This window comes from Macrobrachium rosenbergii, chromosome 36 (assembly GCF_040412425.1).
Source record: "Macrobrachium rosenbergii isolate ZJJX-2024 chromosome 36, ASM4041242v1, whole genome shotgun sequence".
Taxonomy (NCBI): Eukaryota; Metazoa; Arthropoda; class Malacostraca; order Decapoda; family Palaemonidae; genus Macrobrachium; species Macrobrachium rosenbergii.
In genome coordinates this window covers 16,702,077-16,723,508 of record NC_089776.1, presented here as the reverse complement: position 1 = coordinate 16,723,508, position 21,432 = coordinate 16,702,077, and the positions used below count along the sequence as shown (strand labels likewise).

General features: G+C 36.1%; 1 protein-coding gene across 1 annotated transcript in view; it reads left to right on the top strand.

Annotated features, from left to right (window-relative positions):
• Positions 1 to 18,786: 18,786 nt before the first annotated feature.
• LOC136856670 (uncharacterized) overlaps positions 18,787 to 21,432 on the top strand; it is a 12,407-nt gene continuing 9,761 nt past the window's right edge. Inside the window, 2 exon segments of the mRNA XM_067134729.1 lie at positions 18,787 to 19,080; positions 20,653 to 20,735. Of these exon segments, the coding sequence (XP_066990830.1) occupies positions 18,892 to 19,080; positions 20,653 to 20,735 (272 nt within the window). The 5' untranslated portion in view covers positions 18,787 to 18,891.

Here is a 21,432-nt window from a genome sequence, read left to right as displayed (position 1 = left end):
CCAAATTGCCAGCAACTTTGGTTCCGGGGGAAGAAGAACTACTTAACAGTAAAATCCTTCTTCATGAAATTTACACATCACGTATACACATCTACATGTGCAGTTATCTTTGAAAGCGTTTTTAGAAGTACGGTGAATAAGTGAATAGCGAAAGAAAATAAAAATTGGGTGAGAATAACAACATGCACAAAAAGGTGTAACGAACTGGAAAAAACTAGGTTTCTGAAAATTTGTTGATGACAAGTGGTAACTGTAATTTCACTCCTGTAAAATTACTTCTTTAAAATGTGAAAAATATATGGAAGACGGGAAGCTGTAGCCATAATATTATTGACTTAAATAAGGGAAAATAAGATAGATTGGAGCACCACTGGTTCTCAACCAGGGGGGAATTTCCCCCTGGAGGAGAATTTCAGAGTTTCAGGGGGGAATTGTGACCACATATTGGCAGGCTCAAACTAGCTCTAGGACCACACAAAACGCAGTGTGCTTTGGTCCACACTACTGAGAGGTCACGCTGGGCTTTATCTCCGCTAGCTTATGTGTTTGCGTTAGTATTTTGTTGTAATTATTCGGAATGCGCCTTTTGAGGCAGACAATTTTGGAAACGGGGGAATGACATTCTGACATATGATGAAAGGGTGCAAGGCCCAAAAAATAGGTTGAGAACCACTGGATTAGACAAAAGATAACATATGTAAAAAAAATCTACTGACATCAGACAAGAAATACGCGCTAACCCTATGCAGTCCCTTACCTTTGAGCTACTCTATCACAATTTGAAGAACAAATATTTTGAATGATCACAAAAATAAATGAATAAATTTCTTAGCCACTGAAACAGAATGTGGGTTGGTTGGCCTTCCCATTTTTTTTTTTTTTTTTTTGACATATGTAGCCTTCAATTTTTTTTTTTTTTTTTTTTTTTGTCATATGTAGCATGAATGATGAGGACTTTTAAGTAACATGAAACTGACAATAGAAATCAAGAGGAGGAATCAGGGAAAACGAAAACAAGCAGACTTCCAAGGTTCCGAATGGGAGACAGAAATTTGCATTTGAGATCGAGATGTTCAGCTTGGACTCACATCTAACAGGGAAACTGAAGGAGATATATTATACGCTTTTCATCCTATCTCAATTCTTTCTCTAGGTCAAGAAGCAAAAACGGGTGCGTTATCTTGAATCGGGCTCGGTCGTTGCAGAAAAGTCTGTCAATGAAGCATCATTGAGTTGCTGAGTCTGATCATTTCATCAAAACTACTTTTCAATGAGCTATGAAATGCAGGTTTTACAAACGCTTATTAATACTTTTAATATCCCCTACAGTTAAAGTAGTATATAAGTAACGCATTAAACACCAGTAAAAAACTTACAGGAATTTCCAAAGAACAGAAGTCGTGCTGGATAGTGACAGATTAAGACGATAACAACAATAACAAGAAATCACGCAAAATCGCATCAAAATCTGGCAGTAGTAAAAAATAAATAAATAAATAAATTCAGAATATATTATCAAATCCTTTTTAACAAAACTGCAACTGAAAAAAAGGAAAATATGGGACAAAAAACATCAGACATTCTCCGTGATACTTTAGCACACGAACCCTTTCGCTGCTTCGTGGAAGTGTAGAGGAAACTGAACGTGTTAACCCGTAGCAACCCTTATTTAGGTTAGTAGTGAACCTCACGGGGATTATGACGTCACGGCGTCCGTCTGCCGCTGGTTGAGAAGGTTTACAACAGAGCAGCATTCTTAGCATTTAATCCTTCAAGAGAATAAATTATGACCGAGTATTGTTCCAACTTCATCGCTTTACAATCACTGCCAAAAAAAAGGAGCAATGTTTGACAAACAAATTGTATCTATATATATCTATCAATCTATATATACATGTGTATGTGTCTATATACCTGATGCCGAAATATCACTGCTTAAAAACAAGAATACCGGCATATTTGCTTCGATATGAGAAGAGGAAGCTGTAACAAAATGCTTCAATGAAAAAAGTCGAATATCCAGAAGTAATGGTCCTACTGAGTTGTACTTTTTTTCTTATGGGCATAGCCCCGAGGAAAAAATTCTCAAGACTTTCTCTGCGAGGAGGTGGAACTTCGCAGCAGTTTCCTACTTACATAAATAAATACACATATATACGGACGTATATACACACGATTATGTATATGTGTACATATATAATTATATAAAAACTCTCTTACACACACAATTATATATATACATAATATATATATATATATATTTATATATATATAAATGTACAGTATATATATACATATATATATGTATATATATAGTATATACATACATTATACATAATTCAGTCGTATGTATCTGGAATGTACATGAGTAACATTTAGCACATTACTCCTGAGAAATTTGCCCTTCCGGGGATTGGCATCTCATTCTGAAGAATCGCCGTAAGCTACTAAATTCATTTCCTTGTTTATACAACTTTCATTTCTTTGCATGACTGGGGTTTGCTTAGGAAATTAGAAGTCGAAAAAGTGACGTCGTCCATCAACCGTTACACATTTTGCTTTTGTTTTCTTATTATTGCAACTGCTGCGCGCAAGGAATGGTCCAGCAAGATGATGAAATGTAAGATTTTTCTCATTTCTCACAGAGAGAGAGAGAGAGAGAGAGAGAGAGAGAGAGAGAGAGAGAGAGAGAGAGAGAGAGAGAGAGTTTGAGTAATTAGGAAGAGGGTACAGCTGGAGCTATAAAATAAACTGAATATGACCACAGTAGGGAAACGAAAGTTCACATGCACCCACCTATTCAAGAACGTCGGTTCTATTAAATCTTAAATCTTAGCTTGAAGTTCCTCCTGTTTCGCACAGAATGTGTGAAATTATAGATATTATTTCGAATATTCTAAGGTCGAGGCAGGAAGTCCCAGTCCTGCCGGAGATCCCGTGCTGTTTGGGGACTTGGGCTTCGACTTCGATACCTTCATTTGCATACTTATTTTAGGGGCCAGTGGTGAGAGAGGCTGGGCCTTGGCTGAATGAAAGTAAGCTTAAACGTGAGTTTAGAACAAGTAGACTGTTGTTTCACAGACAAAAATACATACACAGTTTTATAAATTTCTACTGTATCCGAACTGTCAAAAGTAATGTTATTATACAAGAGGGCTGAGATGGCAAAGTCCCGACAAAAGCGCCTTTCCGTCATCATCGTCAAGCTCAGGCAAAGGTACATGCACTCTGTATAATTATATAAGGGTCCGTGGTGAGAGAAGATTGAGAGGGTGGCGTCGACAGGGCAGAACCTTAGGTCCCCCGCAATATATGTTTGGGGTGAAGTTGCTAGCCCCAAGCCGCTTTTTTCTTCACACATGCTGGACGACGGCCAGTCTAAACTGGATGTAATATACATAAACTATTGCTGTAACACACAGAAAATAAACATACGGAAACACGAGGTTTTTATCATTATTAATATAAATAGCAGGCTTCTTTTATATTTCTTACCATCATCATTGGCACATTAAAAACGAATAAAACTTTTTAAATTTAAAAACTCACGGGACTGGCCCACACAGAACCCCAATCTATTCTAGAAACGATGAAAAGAAGAAGCAAAAGGGATATGCTGTAGCTAAATCGGCCTCTTAGAAGACGTTTCAAGAGTCAAACAAATTTAATGGTCGCAGAGGGAAAATTCCAAAGTTTTGCAGGAGAGTAACTCAAAGTAATTGAACAGTGCAATATGAAGTTCTGATTTCAAAATAATAAATATGGGACAAGGTAACCAAAGGGGAGTTACTAGGCTGCCTTTCAAGAACTTATACTTGCAACTTGAACTTTATTGAACAACAGACGACTTGACACCTATAAAACAATAGGAGAAGCTACCTTTTGGCTGCAAGAAAGGGCATAAATAGAAAATGTAAGCTTGACTAACGGTGAAGCACTCTAAACATACTCCAAAGCGAAAAGCTATAAGGTCAACGTCAAGCTTAAATTATTGGGATTAAAAACAAAAGCTTTCATTTAGGCAGATTTAACAATTTACACAACATGACACCTGCATCATATATTTTAAGTAATCTGAACACTTAACATTTTGATAAAAGGATCCTAATTTTCACCAGACACACAAAAAAGTAGGCAGAGACTGATGAGGCAGCAACCGCATGAAATAAAAAAATAAATAAAAAGCGAAAACCAACAGCTATGGAAAAAAGGGTGAAAAAGTGACTGGAATATTACCGCTTGTGACTCTTCACCCCAACTGCCTCGTCTTTTTGCAATCTCCTTAATGTCTTTCGAAAGAGAAGCCAAATTAGGGAGAAATGGTTCACGATGAAAAACATTAAGAAGCGAACGTCGGCTGTTTAGTTTCAAGGGCTTTGTTCTACTTTGTCCTCAGGGTTGGTTAACAGTTTCCCATCATTAATTTCCAAGGAAGAGATGGCCGACGGACTGGATCAAAAGATAAATCTCTCGCGGCAAATCTATAAACAGTGTTACCTCGAAAGACTTCTACGATAAAATAGAATTTTCAAAACTATAAAATGAACTGTCTGAAGTAACAGAGTTGAGCTGAAGCGACGAATCTTCTGTAACTTAATAAACAAGCAAAATATGCGCCGAAGTTTCTTCGGCGCAATCGAATTTTCTGTACACCGTATAATGCAGTATGAAACTCAGCCACGGCCCATGAAAATTTCAGCCGCGGCCCGATTGTGGCCTGTGTTGTTGGAACCTACAGCGGTGCCAGACGCACGATCATGGCTAACTTTAACCTTAAATAAAATCAAAACTACTGAGGCTAGATGGCTGGAATTTGTTATGTTTGATGACTGGAGGGTGGATGATCAGCATACCAATTTGCAGCCCTCTAGCCTCAGTAGTTTTTAAGATCTGAGCTGGGATAGTTTTATTTTACAGAAAACTAATAAATAGCCATCTCAATAGTTTTCTTTTACAGAAAACAAAAAAAAGCAGACACCAGTACGAAAACATTTTCATATTAATGCTTGTTGGGCTTACGCTTCATGCCTGAAGAAGGTGGCATTCTGAGCATTTCACTCGAATCAAACGCCTTCTTCTTCTTCTTCTTTATGAACAAGACGCGTAAGCCGTAAGTTGCTTCTTGATGGGCGTACTTTCCACACTGACAGGGTCGGCGAAGCTATGACATTTTTTTCCTTTTATTTTTCCAACACCGAAGAGAGGCGGCGAGTTTTCACGAATATCAATTCAAATGGTGTCACATGACACACAAACAGAATTATATACATTCCACATCTTCAATTGCATATGAAGCCTCACTGCATGCAGTTGCGCAATCCAGGAAACGTTTTGGAAATTCTTTGAACAATCTTATTGTTGAAAAATTATAAGAAGCTGGGTCACTTCCTGTACGCAGAATAAATTAATAAACGAATACAATTAGTAATTTTAAACTGCAGTTGATACACATACGTACCTACTTATATTGTGTATTTATAAAAGATAAGTTTAATTATTTGATTATTCACTAATTTTTTAAAACTTAGGTCATGGGCTTGTGATAACTGACGTATGTATGTATGTATGTATGTATGTATGTATGTATGTATGTATGTATGTATGTATGTATGTATGTATGTATGTATATATATATATATATATATATATATATATATATATATATATATATATATATATATATATATATATATATATATACACACAAACACAACTGTAACTGCATACATTTATCTACGAACATAAAGTACATATAATTAATCATAAGCCAACAAGAGGTACAGAAAACAGACTGCAAAATGTATACAAATAAAAATGTATTTGTTTGCAAGTCTGTATCCACGAGACAAAATGTTGTGGGAGAGTAGATAAAAAGAGTATTCATTTGTTAACCAAATGAAGTTCGGTAAAATGATTATCGAGGTCAAATGCTAGATGCCAGGAAAGATTTCTCTTAGTTGAGTCATTAGCCTTGAAGACTCAGACACCAGAGGACGCCAGTTCGAGCCTCCCTTCGAAAAAAGAAAAGGCCACTGTCAACACACGGGAATGTACTCATTCTGGGTGCCGGCAGAAAGGGATATCACTCTTCCCTCCAGTACATAAGTTAAGTATACCTTAGTTTAACCAGACCACTGAGCTGATTAACAGCTCTCCTAGGGCTGGCCCGAAGGATTAGACTTATTTTACGTGGCTAAGAACCAATTGGTTACCTAGCAACGGAACCTACAGTTTAATCCGAACCACATTATAGCGAGAAATGAATTTCTATCACCAGAAATAAATTCCTCTAATTCTTCATTGGCCGGCCGGAGACTTGGGTCTAGCAGAGTGCTAGCCGAGAACTCTATCGACTCGTCCACGCCAGGATAGAAAAAGAGGGGTCAAAGTCCCCGCCTTGGAAAAACCACTTATTACCGAGAAATTGCAACAGACCTTTCAGGTATGATGTTTGAGACAATGAGTCACAACGGGACGTGACAGCCACCAGACTAAACTATATTTCGTGAGAGAGAAACGCAAACTCACCCTACACGTGTCTATATTGATTGAGAGACGCCCTGAAATAAACATTTCACTGTCGGCGCCTTTCATGTGGTTCTCTTAGGTTGTTTTCTACTTTAACTCGCCTTCAAGGGCTTGTTTTTTTTTTTATAAACTTGTAATTACATGTGCAAAATGCTGATAAGAACTAAACAATTGGAGAGAGAGAGAGAGAGAGAGAGAGAGAGAGAGAGAGAGAGAGAGAGAGAGAGAGAGAGAGAGAGAGAGAGAGAGTTTTCCTAACGAGTGAAAGTATTTTCTACAAATAAAAGAGACAGATGAAGTTTACTCTGTTGATACAGCGGGTCTGTGTTAATAAGAGACTGAGAGGGTAAATGAATACATAAATGGTCGGTCAGTTGCTGTAGCAGTTGTTTATTCACCCGTCAGTCACAGACGGTAAATAGCAAGAGGAAAGCTATTCAGAAGCTCTTATTCATTAACAAGCAATAGAAAAGCATTTCCTTAAGGAAAAAGTTTTTATCGAAATTTAATTGGAAAATGTGTGACATGTATGAAATAAGTATAAAACTGTCAAGTGAGGCTGTATAAAACCATTAACTTTCGAGGTGATACTTTAAGCAAAGTATTTGTTCAGAATGCTATGTACACCTGTGCCCTGTGCCCTTGTCTGAGATTCTTTACTTTATATTTAATACCCGATACTCACTGAAGTAATTACACTGCAAATATCCAAACCAAAATATGAAAAAAAAAATACCAATGTATTCGTATTCATCCCACATCTCAAGGATGACCAAATCATTATCAATTATTACGTATTAATTCTCGGCTTCGAGGCGCCTTAGGAACAAGAATGGAGGAAGTTGAAGCACCTTTCACGTCCGCACTAAGCCAGGAGGAAAGAGGATGGTTTTATATATACAGTATGCACACACACACATATATATATATTATATATATATACAGTATATTTACATATATAATACGTATATATATATATGTGTGTGTGTGTAATATATATACATACATACATACATTATATATATATATATATATATATATATATATATATATATATATATATATATATATATATATATATATATATATATATCACAAAGAAGTTAATAAATCTTGCAAGAAAACACTGGGAACCGGTACGATGAGCCATTAAAAGTTTCAAGAGCCACTAGAAAGACTTTCAAACGAGAAAACAAACGGTAAACATAAGTAGAAAACTACAGAAGTAATGCCTCGCAAACACAAGTACATAAGCAGCGCCATAAACACTGAGTAAACACAGTGATGTCTTACCCATCACATCCACTGAAAAGAGTATCGCCCAGGAAAGTAATGACTCTGATTGCTGGTTAGAGGATCTTCTGAGCCACTAACGGTCTTTGATCATGATACATCGGTGGGAGGGCTTCCTAAAGTGTCCAGAAAACACACATAAACAAGAACAAATTGAACGGTTTGTAAAAGTGCTAGCAAACAATAGCCTACGTCAGACAGCGCATTTACAAAATGTACGCCTTATTTACACAGGTAGGCTATCAAGAATGCCCTTGTATTTTCCCCGGGGAGGTAGGACGTGATTCCTTTGGACACAGTGAAAAATGAAAAGGTAGCTCTAATTCTAACGGACTATTATGCTTAAAATGCAACGCAATTCTCACTTCTGGCCAAAAAGTAAAAATCTGGGCGTGAATATACGATACCCAGACCTAATACTTACAGAAGGTTGGTGAGTATGCAAATTTCATTCATAAAAGGAAGGTAATAAAAACCATAACTTATTCTTAAAGGAAGGAATAGATATGAAGACCTTACTCTTAAAGGGAGGTAATGAAAATGGTAGGAGTAAACATTCTAACTAATACCTAGCGGAAGTTATTAGGAATCTAGAACTAATTCTTAAATAATGGTAGTAAAGTCCAAGACTTAACTCTTTCAGACGTAGAGTCCACATCTAATTTCTACTGACAGGTATTAAAAATGATAAACACTAATTTTTAAATGGATATGATGAAAAAATGGCTGATCAAATCATGAAAGGGATGTACAACAATTGAAAATCAAAACCACATTCTCTAGAGTGAAGCCTTGCAAAATATCTGAACCTAATTCTTAAAGGGCAGTACCAGAACCATCAGAAAATATCTGAACCTACTTCTTAAGGGGCAGTACCAGAACCATCAGACCTAATCGTTAGTTGCAAGCACTAAACTCTTCAAGGGACGTAATAACGATACACATCTAATCCTTAAATAAAGATACTATGAAAATGTAAATATGTCAGGCAGTAATAAAAAGCAAACATAATGCATTCTGGAAAATATATGGAAGGAAGATAAAAAAAAATATCTAATCATCTATGGGCTACCGGATGGAAAAGTGGTACTAAATTTAAGGAGGTTATTATCAAAAGCACTACTGTTATTTGAAATTTTTAAACGTTCTAATGGAACAAGCATGGAAGGCTATTAACCTGCGATGAACTTTTACTAAATATAACAACCGTAGACGGAAAACGGATAAAAACAGCGATCACAATATAAGGACCGTAGATGAAAAAATGGATAAACATACAGATGAAAATTTCAAACAAATATATATAAAGCAAAGAGATATAATAACTCACTGATCATTATAATGGGGAAAGAGGAAAGACAACGAAAGTTGATGTCGATGCGCGTAAGTTGAGGGACTGTCATGCTGCTTTAAACATCCATGCCAGGTTGCACTAATTTTTCAAACTTATATCTCTACAGTATTGCTGTTCGTTTATCAGTACAATTTATTTCCTGGCCTGCTGGGCTTCATTTGTTATTTTCGTCTGCAGTTTACTACACTTATTTTCTTGGCTCAATATTTTTTTATCTTTTTCATATATAGACGTTTCATGCTTTAGAATTCTCACCTTGTTAGTTATGAATGTGTGTAACGTGTTCGTAATAATAAGAAGAAGAAGAAGAAGAAGAAGAAGAAGAAGAAGAAGAAGAAGAAGAAGAAGAAGAAGGAGGAGGAGGAGGAGGAGGAGGAGGAGGAGGAGGAGGAGGAGGAGGAGGAGGAGGAGGAGGAGGAGGAGGAGGAGGAGGAGGAGGAGGAGGAGGAGGAGGAGGAGGAGGAGGGAGGAGGAGGAGGAGGAGGAGGAGGAGGAACAACTAAGTAATGTTAGGAAAAGGCCCTTTAAAATTATATTTATCATGGTGTTTTCCACAAATATTCTGATAAAATACATTAGTGCACACACAAACATGGAGAGAGAGAGAGAGAGAGAGAGAGAGAGAGAGAGAGAGAGAGAGAGAGAGAGAGAGAGAGAGAGACCTATATCAATCACATTTTTTTCTTAATTTTTTAATACATTTATGTTACCTGATGGAAAGTAACAACGGATGTCGCCGAAGCCACTTTAATTTTAATTTTTGGAATTACCAGCTTAATTACCAAATGTCATCTGGTTAGTGAAGAGTTAGCAAAGATTCTCTCTCTCTCTCTTTATATCTCTCTCATACACAAAAATCCTATTCTCTCCCACTCTTTCTCGACACGAAAGTACACGATATATATTCAAAGAAAACATTACTGAACGTCTAACTACAGGACTAACAAACACCCACCTGCACAAAATGTTTAAATTTCAAAGTTAGAGGAGAAAAAACGAAAAGCGACAACAAAATGTAAACTACGGCTCGCAATATCAACACCGGTACAGTATTTGTATGGGGAAGGGCGATGCTTGCAGAAATAGAACAGCGAAGAAAATCACCACTACAGACGCTCAAAATTTATCTATCTCTATCTATCTATAAATATATATATATATATATATATATATATATATATATATATATATATATATATATATATATATATATATATATATATATATTATGCTTGTGTCCCTAGGAGTGTAAGGATTTCCCAAAGTAAATTACATTGGATGTATGCATTCATTTCAAAACGCTTTCAAAGCAAAACCAAATGCAACAGTTATTATATAATACTCGGATTTAATTTCATTTCCAAGTGGCCATCGCTAAATATCACAACAGACCACTCACGAGGAAGAAAAACCTGCATATGTCTGTTGCAACGCGCATAAAAGAAAGGAAACGAAATTAACGAAATTAACTGACGGACAGTGAATGCCGACCGACGGCAAACGATGGTCATTCCCAGAAATGACTAGCGATTATTTCGGCAAGTTAATCGAAATTTATCATCGAGTTGCATTAGTGGAAATTTCAAGCGTTAAGCCGATACGCTCGACTGGATAAAAGAGAAATGACGTTTGTGGATAAACTATTTCACGCAATGTTTTTCATTTCGTTTGATACCCACACAAGCACACACACACACACACACATATATATATATATATATATATATATATATATATATATATATATATATATATATACATATATATATATATATATATATATATATATATATATATATATATATATATATATAAATCATCAACACACAATCACGTGTGGAACAGAAATAAATTTCTGACTCACGTCATGGATCGAACCCAGGTCTCAGGTGGAAAGCAAGGGCGTTATCCACTGGGCCATATAAGTCTAAAAGAGTTTGAGTAACTGCACCCAATTACCTGGGCAAGCTAACTGCTTGCATACCAGTAAACTTCCCGACTCGGGAAGTTGGGGAAAACTTAGATATTAATTCCTTGGGTGCAGTTGCTCTCAGGTTCCAACTGTTAGACTTTATATAGTGGATAACGCCCTATTTCCACCTGAAAACCTGTCTGATCCATACTGAGTCAGAAATATATATATATATATATATATATATATATATATATATATATATATATATATATATATATATATACATATACATACATTATATACATATATATATATTATATATATAAAAAAGGCATGGTTCAATCCTGTTTAGTCTATTCATAATAATTCAATTTGAGTAATAACCTATTTCCAAGGTAAACGTTTTGTAATTCGTTATTAATAGGTTGTTTGTCGAACCCCATATATATATATATATATACTATATATATATATATATATATATATATATATATATATATGTATGTATGTATGTATATATATACTGTACATATATATAGAAGATATATATATATATATATATATATATATATATATATATATATATATATATATATCACGGAATTCACAATAACCTGTCCCATTGGAAATATAAAACAATGGTCACTGCCAGTCATATGTAAACCCCATGTACAGTAAAACCTTAACAACTAAACGTTTTGTACACATATACCTCCTAACAGTATGATATCGAACCCCATCACAAGGTACACTTAACTCACCTTTATCTTACACATACTTTCGTGCTTCCAGGATATGGATACATCCTCCCACCTGTGCTAAACTTTTTACAGCTTCTATGCATTTCTACATTTTACATCCTAGTGATTTCTCTCAAGCAGCATATGCTACAAAAACAGTCTATTCAACACCTGCAACCGTTTTACTTTCGTTTGCATTCAACATCCACAATTCATTTCCATATGGGAGAGTTGGTTCAACATCTCTTTCATGCATTCCCACCTTAGCAACCACAGAACATTTGAGACTATTCCCAAGCCATCACCAACCCCCTTTATGTTATCTATGTATATCTATCTATATATATACATACTATATATATATATATATATATATATATATATATATATATATATATATATATATATATATATATATATATATATATATATATATATATATATATATATATATATATATATTCACAAACATTAGCGACAAATGTCGTTTAATATCCAATTTTCTCTACCTCTGAAATAATACCGAGGCAGAACGAACTGGATATTAAACGACATTGATAGTTTAACCACTGAAGAAGAGGCTTCAGATAAACAAAACATCATGACCGCACAAATCAAGTAGTCAGAGCAGGGTAAGAGTAGGAAGTAGCAAGCAGATGGTGGAAATTTGTCATCCGACGACAACAGCAGTTGATATCTGCTGCTATGAGGCTGAATGAATTTTGTAAATAGACTAATGCGGATGTGCCTATTACGAGAAGTAATGGATTGCAAGGAGGTCAACGACCTCAGGAAATGAATGACCAAGCATCAGGATCCAATATAAATGGAATAAGTCGACCTTTCACAGCCAAGTGAACAGACGAATTATTATTGTCTAATCACCGAATTTCAGTTAACGATACCTGCATTTGTAATTAAGAGATAAAAGCACCTAAGATATGAATGCTTTCCTGTGAAAATGCACAGAATTTTATATTCAAAATGTACTTTGTAAGCATTACAAGTCAGAACTCATTTAGGTTCGTACAAATGACTTATGAAACATTTTCTCCGGCTAGCAACAGCAACAACATTCAGCAGTGCTCAAACCTAAAAAGATTCGCTGGACGTTTAACTCTGGGTCATTGACGCTTTTATCGATCCGACAGATGATGATGATTTGCGTCAAGAGTTGGTCTGTTATTTTGATGTACTGTCCTACATATTTGAGAAAATCTTCTGAATCTGCATTACATTTTCCAACAGGTGTTATGGTTGTACGTACAAACAACCAAAATCGATATAAATATCGGTCAGAGAGAGAGAGAGAGAGAGAGAGAGAGAGAGAGAGAGAGAGAGAGAGAGAGAATAACAAACTAATAATGCTTGCTCATAGCATGGGAGCCCAAACGCGTTCATCAGACACACTAATTAAAATGACTAGACAAAGCTTAACGACCGCTTCTTCCAGGCAGGAGAAATCTGTTTGCGTTTCCTTATTTGCTTGTTGTTGAAAGCGTGGGAAAGCGAGCTTGTAAGTTTGAGCTTTTTCATTGCAGCTTTTAAAGGAAGGAGTACGACTAATCAATATAGTATGACTACTGAATGAGAAAAAATGGATTTCAAGGTTTTCTCTGTAGGCATTTATAAACACACAACACACACACACACACACACACACACACACACACACACACACACACACACATATATATATATATATATATATATATATATATATATATATATATATATATATATATATATATACATATTTAATATTATATAACATATATATATTACATATATGGTTTATATATACATATAAATATATATATACACATAAAATTATATCTGGTTCATATATGAAAATGAAAATACATTACATTGAAAATATCTTTTTACCTTTGAAAATGAAATGTTGCAGAATACAATGGAAAATCAACTTTCGAACCCAAAATACCCTGGTAAATAAGATCGTTAGCAGCTTTAGTGCAGAAAAAAGAGTTTGAGTCACGGCATTTTTTGTAAGAAACCGAACTGATGGTATTTCATTATCAGAGTTCTTGATATGGAAAGAGTAATTTCCATAACAAAACACGCATTTCCTACCACAGAGATGTCAAACGCTTCAACAGTTACTTGAGAGTCCTAGGATGAATAAGTGGGCAAAGAAGGTAACTTCGCTTAATATAATCATTTTGTTGAGTACCCGAAAGTTTTTGACAGCGTCCACAGAAGATTATTTGAGAAAGGTCTTGTTTGACCATGGCCCCCGTTATATTGTAAAGCCACCTGAATGAGGTAGATTCAAATTCGATGTTGATGGGGTCTTTCCAAGTGATTTTCCTTAAATAGTGGGATACTACGATGGAATGTTATTATCAGCAAAGCACCTCAAGATTTACAAAGCTTGCCAATAGAATGCATCATAAATCTACAGAAATGGGATTCTAAATAAATGTAAAAAAAAAAAAAAATTATGAGGAAAGATTATGTACAAAAGGATGAAAAAACCTTAGATGGAGAAAGAATTAATGCTTTCAAATATTTAGGAACAGTGATGTCCAGTACAGGTTATGGAGTTGGAAAATAGGGAAAGTCTAAGATAGGGAAAGTCTAAAAAAGTCAAGGCAAACAATGGACAGGATGAATAAGATCTGGAGGTCAAATAGTTCCAAACTGTATAAGAAAGTATGGTTATAAACATGTCTAGCATGATCTGTTTGCTATACGGAAATGAATCTCAGTATAAACAATGAAGCTATACCGATTAGAGAACGAAGCTTTAAGAAAAATATTAGATGTCAGAAGGTAAGATAAAGTCAGCAGTAATACCATAACGGGAGAAAACGGAGGTTTAATGTGTAGATAAGATAATGATGACCAGGAGATGGGGCTGACCTGGACAACTCCTGGAAGAGTAGTACCATACGTAATAGGGTCATCTGTGGGAGTTCTTCACTGGATGGGTCGATATCGTACTCGCCTAGCACTCTCCTAGGCCCGCGTTCGATTCTCCAGCCGGCCAGTGAAGGATTAGAGGAATTTATTTCTGGTGATAAAAATTCATTTCTCGGTATAATGTGGTTCGGATTTCACAATAAACTGCAGGTCCCGTTCCTAGGTAACCAATTGGTTCTTAGCCACGTAAAATAAGTCTAATCCTTCGGGCCAGCCCTAGGAGAGCTGTTAATCAGCTCAGTGGTCTGGTTAAACTAAGGTACACTTAACTTGGGCTCTAGTGGACACTAGAAGCTGGAAGACCCAGACTTATCTGGATGAAAATTAGAAGAAAGTGGCTGGAGATGAGTGGAGATTTGAGGGAGACAAAACACATGAGTGGTGGAATTTCACAGAAGTTCTTTGCATCACGCATCGTTGGAGGCGATTATGATGAAGATGAAGAGCGACAGTGCGCACATCCAGATAAGAATTATGTTGTGTCTCAAGAGAGTAAAATTCACATACCTCTCATTTAAAGATTGATAGCTTTCCCCAAACCGGATAAAAAACTTAACTACTCTGTTGCTGTTCAGAGTAATTAATAGTAATTCACATTTCACTGAATTCTTCCGCGCAATTTTCTCGTAAGCTATTGGTGGTCATTTGGTGCAGATGGCTATCAACCTAACAACCATCCCAGAGGCCTTCAACCATTATGCAGACAGCAAATATGTAATACAAATAAGTAAATATACACACAAAAACACACATATACATACATGCATATGTATATATGTGTAAGGGCTCGCGGAGGTGACCTTTGAAAGTATAGGCTCAGAAATGCCCTTTACATATGCATATATAAATATACATATACAGTACATATACTGTATATATATGTATGTATATGTATATATATTTGAAAGTAAAGCCGTTTTTAAATTACTACCCAGTCCAGAGTCCAGGTATACATACATCACTTCTAGCTTGCAAGTTTTTGTGTTACGCTAATTATTTTCTTGTCACTGCTTCGTTCCTTCAAATTCATCACTGTTCCTTCAAAATTCAAACACACACACACACACACACATATATATATATATATATATATATATATATATATATATATATATATATATATATATATATATATATATATATATATAATATATAACATATGAACGAGCCACTTCATCTCAAAAATAATTAAAACAACTCATGAAGCAAGACATGGCAGCCAAGAGAAACGAGAAAGGAAAAATCAGATGAGCTTCACCAGTCAGAACAGAAAGCAAACCTCCATCTACTTCTGCCTAAAAAGTAAAGAAAATCGCCACCTTAAAATATTGAATCACTTGGTCCGAGGGCTCTCACGCCTCAGTGGATCATAGCGGCCGACACAATTCTTCCAGCATCTTGTTTTGCGCTATGCCAAACATGTTATCAAAACGAACCTGTCAATTCAATCTCACCAGATGGTTATTTGGGACTAAACTGTAATACCTTAAATCTTGTCTTCCGTGCTCGGTGATCTCTGATATATAATTTGAGAGAGAGAGAGAGAGAGAGAGAGAGAGAGAGAGAGAGAGAGAGAGAGAGAGAGAGAGAGAGAGAGAGAGAGAGTTCGTAGCTGATTTATAAAATGATCTGTACTCCAGATTTCACGCAATCACTTTCTAAGATGCTGTATATAAAACAATATCTTCAAAATTTACCTGAATGAACTGTGGTGGTATTTATGTGCGTGTGTGTATGAGAGAGAGAGAGAGAGAGAGAGAGAGAGAGAGAGAGAGAGAGAGAGAGAGAGAGAGAGAGAGAGAAGGAGTTCATAGCTGATTTATAAAATGATCTGTACTCCAGATTTCACGCAATCACTTTCTAAGATGCTGTATATAAAACAATATCTTCAAAATTTACCTGAATAATTTATTAAGTGGTGGTATTTATGCACGTATGTGTGTGTGTGTGTGTATGAGAGAGAGAGAGAGAGAGAGAGAGAGAGAGAGAGAGAGAGAGAGAGAGAGAGAGAGAGAATTCAAAAAGTTTCCCGTTATCTGATACAAAGAAAAAAGTATACCCTAGTTTAACCAGACCACTGAGCTGATTAACAGCTCTACTAGGGCTGGCCCGAAGGATTAGATTTATTTTACGTGGCTAAGAACCAAATGGTTACCTAGCAACGGGACCTACAGCTTATTGTGGAATCCGAACCACATTATAGCGAGAAATTAATTTCTATCACCAGAAATAAATTCCTCTTATTCTTCATTGGCCGGTAGGAGATTCGAACGTGCGGCCACTAGAGTGCTAGCGGAGAACGGAACCCACTCTCCCAACGAGGAACTTGTTATCTGATACAAAGTCTTTGCTTTCATGTAATTGATTATCTATCTAAACCGTTCCTTGTTAGTTTCCTGCTTACCAATTAACTAAACAATTCCGTCTCCCTGAGATCTTCCGCAACCGGAGCCTGAAGAGCTCAAAAAGCAATTTTCCTTGTATTTAAACAATTTACTTACATTTTTATCTATTTATTTATTAATTTTTTTTCTCTTGTCTAATAACTGATCTACCCTTTCTGTATTTCATATTATTCATATCACCCTCTGTTACTTCTTTCAAATGAGCATTATATTCTTTGGAAGCTTGAATTTCAAGTCAACGGCCCCTTTGGGCTTCTTCCATATGAATATGGTCCACCCTCTGAATAATAGTAGTAATAATAATTTAATTTTACGTCATGTGCAATAAAGATTAAGAGAATGCATAGAGTCTAGACAAACCAGCGAAAGTAATTACGGAAATAGATTGAAAAACTCCCAAAGAGTTTCCTTCCTTTTTCTGTTTTTCCTGAATCTTTTCATCTCCCATTTTTCAACAGGCAGGTCTATAGAGCCTTTTGGGGTTTAACGCCCATTATTTTCCTTGCCCATTCTTTTTCTTGCTTCCATCAAGCGTTTTCTAGACAAGGGCACTCGGTTGCCTGCTCCATCGGCCTTTGTGATATAGAGTCAACTCATTTCAGTGGTATTTCGGTAGTCATCTGAAAACCAATACTGCCGTGAAACATAACCCTCTGAAGCACTTCGAAGAGAAGGGGCACGTCAAAACCCCAATTCTTTTAAAAATGGGGTTGATATTCTTTACTGCAGCAGATAACATTTACATTTCCACATTGCCAAATTAACTTTGCATATTCACTTCACTGTACCTGGGGATTAAAAGAGGTATTTATTTTAAATGTGAAAATTATAGAAAATTTTCTTTGCTGAGGTACTAAATCACCAGAACGTACAGAACAGAATAGAATATAGAATTTAGAGCTGAAACGAAAATAGACAATAAAAAGGTTTGAAAAGTGTAACAGGAGCAAAACTTCGCAATTGCACTATGAATCAATTGTTAGGAGAGGGTGGAAAGTACGACAAAAGAAGGAGAATATGAACGGAAGTATAGTAAAAGGAATGAAAGGGGTTGCAGCTAAGGGCTGAAGGGACGCTGCAAAGAACCTTGAGTAATGCCTACAATAAACTGCATGAGGTGCACTGAGAACACTACCCCACTATGGGGACGAGAACGTACAAGAATAAGCTGATAATAATAACTGGATCCATAATTTATATCACTGAAAGAAAGTTCTACAAGAATAAGCTGATAATAATAACTGGATCCATAATTTATATCACTGAAAGAAAGTTCATGATGAGCCGTGAGTTTGTTTGAAGCAGGTTGCTTTACAAATTCTGGACTGCTGGACTACGCGGTCTACTGATTCGTATATAATACTACATTTTACTAACCATTTCTTAGAAATGTGACACCTTGTGTTTCCTCAAAATCTGCCACAAACAAGCTATCAAACGTAATAGGGATACACCTTTCCTAAAGTATAGGACAACTGCTAAATACAAGCACCATTGCATTCAGTTTTACATTTATAAAATGTTAGCCTATCTTCAAACTAAGTTCTTGGCTATAATGAATGATAATTATTAATTGATAACTGAAAGAATTCATTTCTTTTACAGGTCAGAAGATCATTCCTAAGCAACAAACCAAAAAGAGCAACTACAAAAACAACAACGAAATAACCACTTCAACAGATGAGATAGGGCATCCGGAGACCAATTACAATGAGGACTCAAGTCATCAGCATATTCTTGGTCGCCTTGTTGACTGGAAAATCGAGCGTGCATGGCAGAGCGCAGGACCCTTCCACAGACGAAAAGGCTCCGGAGAGCGACGGCTCTACCGATGTTCCTGACATGGAAGCAGAGGACACCCACAAGAGATTCATAATTGCTGAACCACCTGTCCGAGAGGTAATATTCAGTATCATGCTTTTCCTAAACCAGTGATTCTCAAACTTTTTTGGCCCATGTACCCTTTCAACATATGTCAGAATGTCACCCCCACACCCCTGCCCCACCTTTCCAAAACTGTCTGCCTCAAAAGGTGCATTCCAAATAATATGCAACAATAACAAGATAAACACAGAAGCTACGGAGAGAAAGTCCAGCGTGACCTCTCAGTAGTGTAGACCGATGCAAACTGTGTTTTGTGTGGTCCTAGAGCAAGTTTGAGCCTGCCAATCTGTGGTCACAACCCCCACCTCAAACTGAAATTCCCCTGGTTGAGAACCACTGTCTGAAACCAACTTCTAGTTCGTTTCGGAGAAAACAGAAATGAAAGTCCGACTTCTGAGACGAAATGGTGCGGTATTCCACGGGCAGGGCAGGTTTTTTGGCATCTTTTCGACCTTGCCACGAAACCTTCCACCAAATTGAGGTCACGTATGTTCGTCTTCGTGTGACACCACCTTCACGAAGTGCACGACTTCTTACTTGCTACAAATGTTGGTTTCTCGGTGTAAGCCTGGTAGCAAGATGCAACAAGATGCCAGAGAACGTGCTTCAAGCACCCTGTTCTCAACACAATGTCACTTCTAATAAATAGTCAAAGACAAGATATTCAAATCCAACTGTTTCCTTTTTTTCAACTTTGCTTCAACATGACTTCGTCGTTTATTTAATCCCCTATAACGAACGTGAAATGACTGATATACCGGCATCATAATAGCGGTGGTTATCAAATATCTAATGTATTTAGAATCAATAAAATTCTCTTTCTTTTCTTTAGTTATACCCATATAACTCTAACTATATAATAAATATAAAAATATTTCGTTCTATGTAAATAATAACATTCTATTTTTGCTTCAGTTCTATCTCTATTTTCAGTTGACTTCATAATTCGAGTAATTTGGGTGTAAAGCTAAGACTCTCTGATTGTTTAATGCAGGCTCATAAGGTCTCCACTGAAAGTATTCAGCATCCTCTATCACCAATATGTTCAGACAGAGATTTAGGCAAAGTACTCAAACAAACGACACCCAGAGAGCATAACCAACCGCAAGCATACACTCCAAAAAATGTATCCTGTTCCATTTCAAAACCCAACGAATTTTTTCTTGACCCAAGGTCAACTTATTCCAGTGATAAACATTTAAGATATCTTTTAGATAGAAAGACCAACCAGCAAATTAACAGTTATGGGCATGACCTGAATACACGACAGCATGAAATGTGCCTCATCGAATCACTGGGGCCGTGCCATCTTAAAATAATATCTTTTCTTAGAAGCCGCACCATCACAAAACAGTATCTAAGAATGTTACATATACGTGTAAATTTTCATTTTTTGTTGATATACCTTCTTTCATTTATTATTTTAATTTGTATCTAACTATGCATCTATTGCTTGTTTACTGCTCCTTACATACAAGTATGATACTCAGTGAAAAACTGCAAGGTAAGTAATGGTTCACCGGCGTCTCTCATATGGAAGTTTGCATCTTTTAAAGTCATGACAATAAAACAATTCTTCTTCGCCAGAATCCTCACCATCAGAGGAACTTCGTCCGATGGGGCCACCAGGCAAACAGGAGACCCAATCTCCCTTGGCAAACTTCACCCAGGTAAAGCCAATTTCTCGAGATAGGGTGATAAGGATTATCATCCAGCATGCCTCCTTTTAACCAAGTTAAATCTACCCTGCAGCCGGTATCACTGAAGCTTCGTTGTTGCTTCTGATTCATAGAGTTATTGCAGGATTATCTGGGTAAATAACCTACAGTGTTATTCTAGCATCATAACCCTAAACCATTTTCCGAGCTAACGAGACAATGTAATCAACGACTGCCCACTCCATCAACTAAAAAAATATTTAAGATAAAAATGCAAAAACCTTTCAACGACGAGTCTCGTTCCGCCAGTCACTAATAATTTCAGTGATATCTGCTGCAGAAATTTACCGTCAAAACCAGACTATAGACAGACCTGGGACGTAAAGACCATGAAAATAACATCGGGTATAACAACATAGTAATAAGTTTGAAAATATGGAAAAAGATATTAGATAATCAATAACATACACATATTACTTAACTAGAGTAAATGTGAATTGTGATTGAAATATTAACAATACTTAAGTTTAATAATGAATACTTAATAATGTAATCCTGTGACTGTTCTCACTATCTAATTCCACCTAATTTTTTTCTCAGTCTACAGAAAACCAAACATAAAGGGATAGATTCATATAACAATTATTAATGATAATTAACTACGTCAGAAGCTCAATATCAAACAAATGATTATACAATGCCAAAAGTT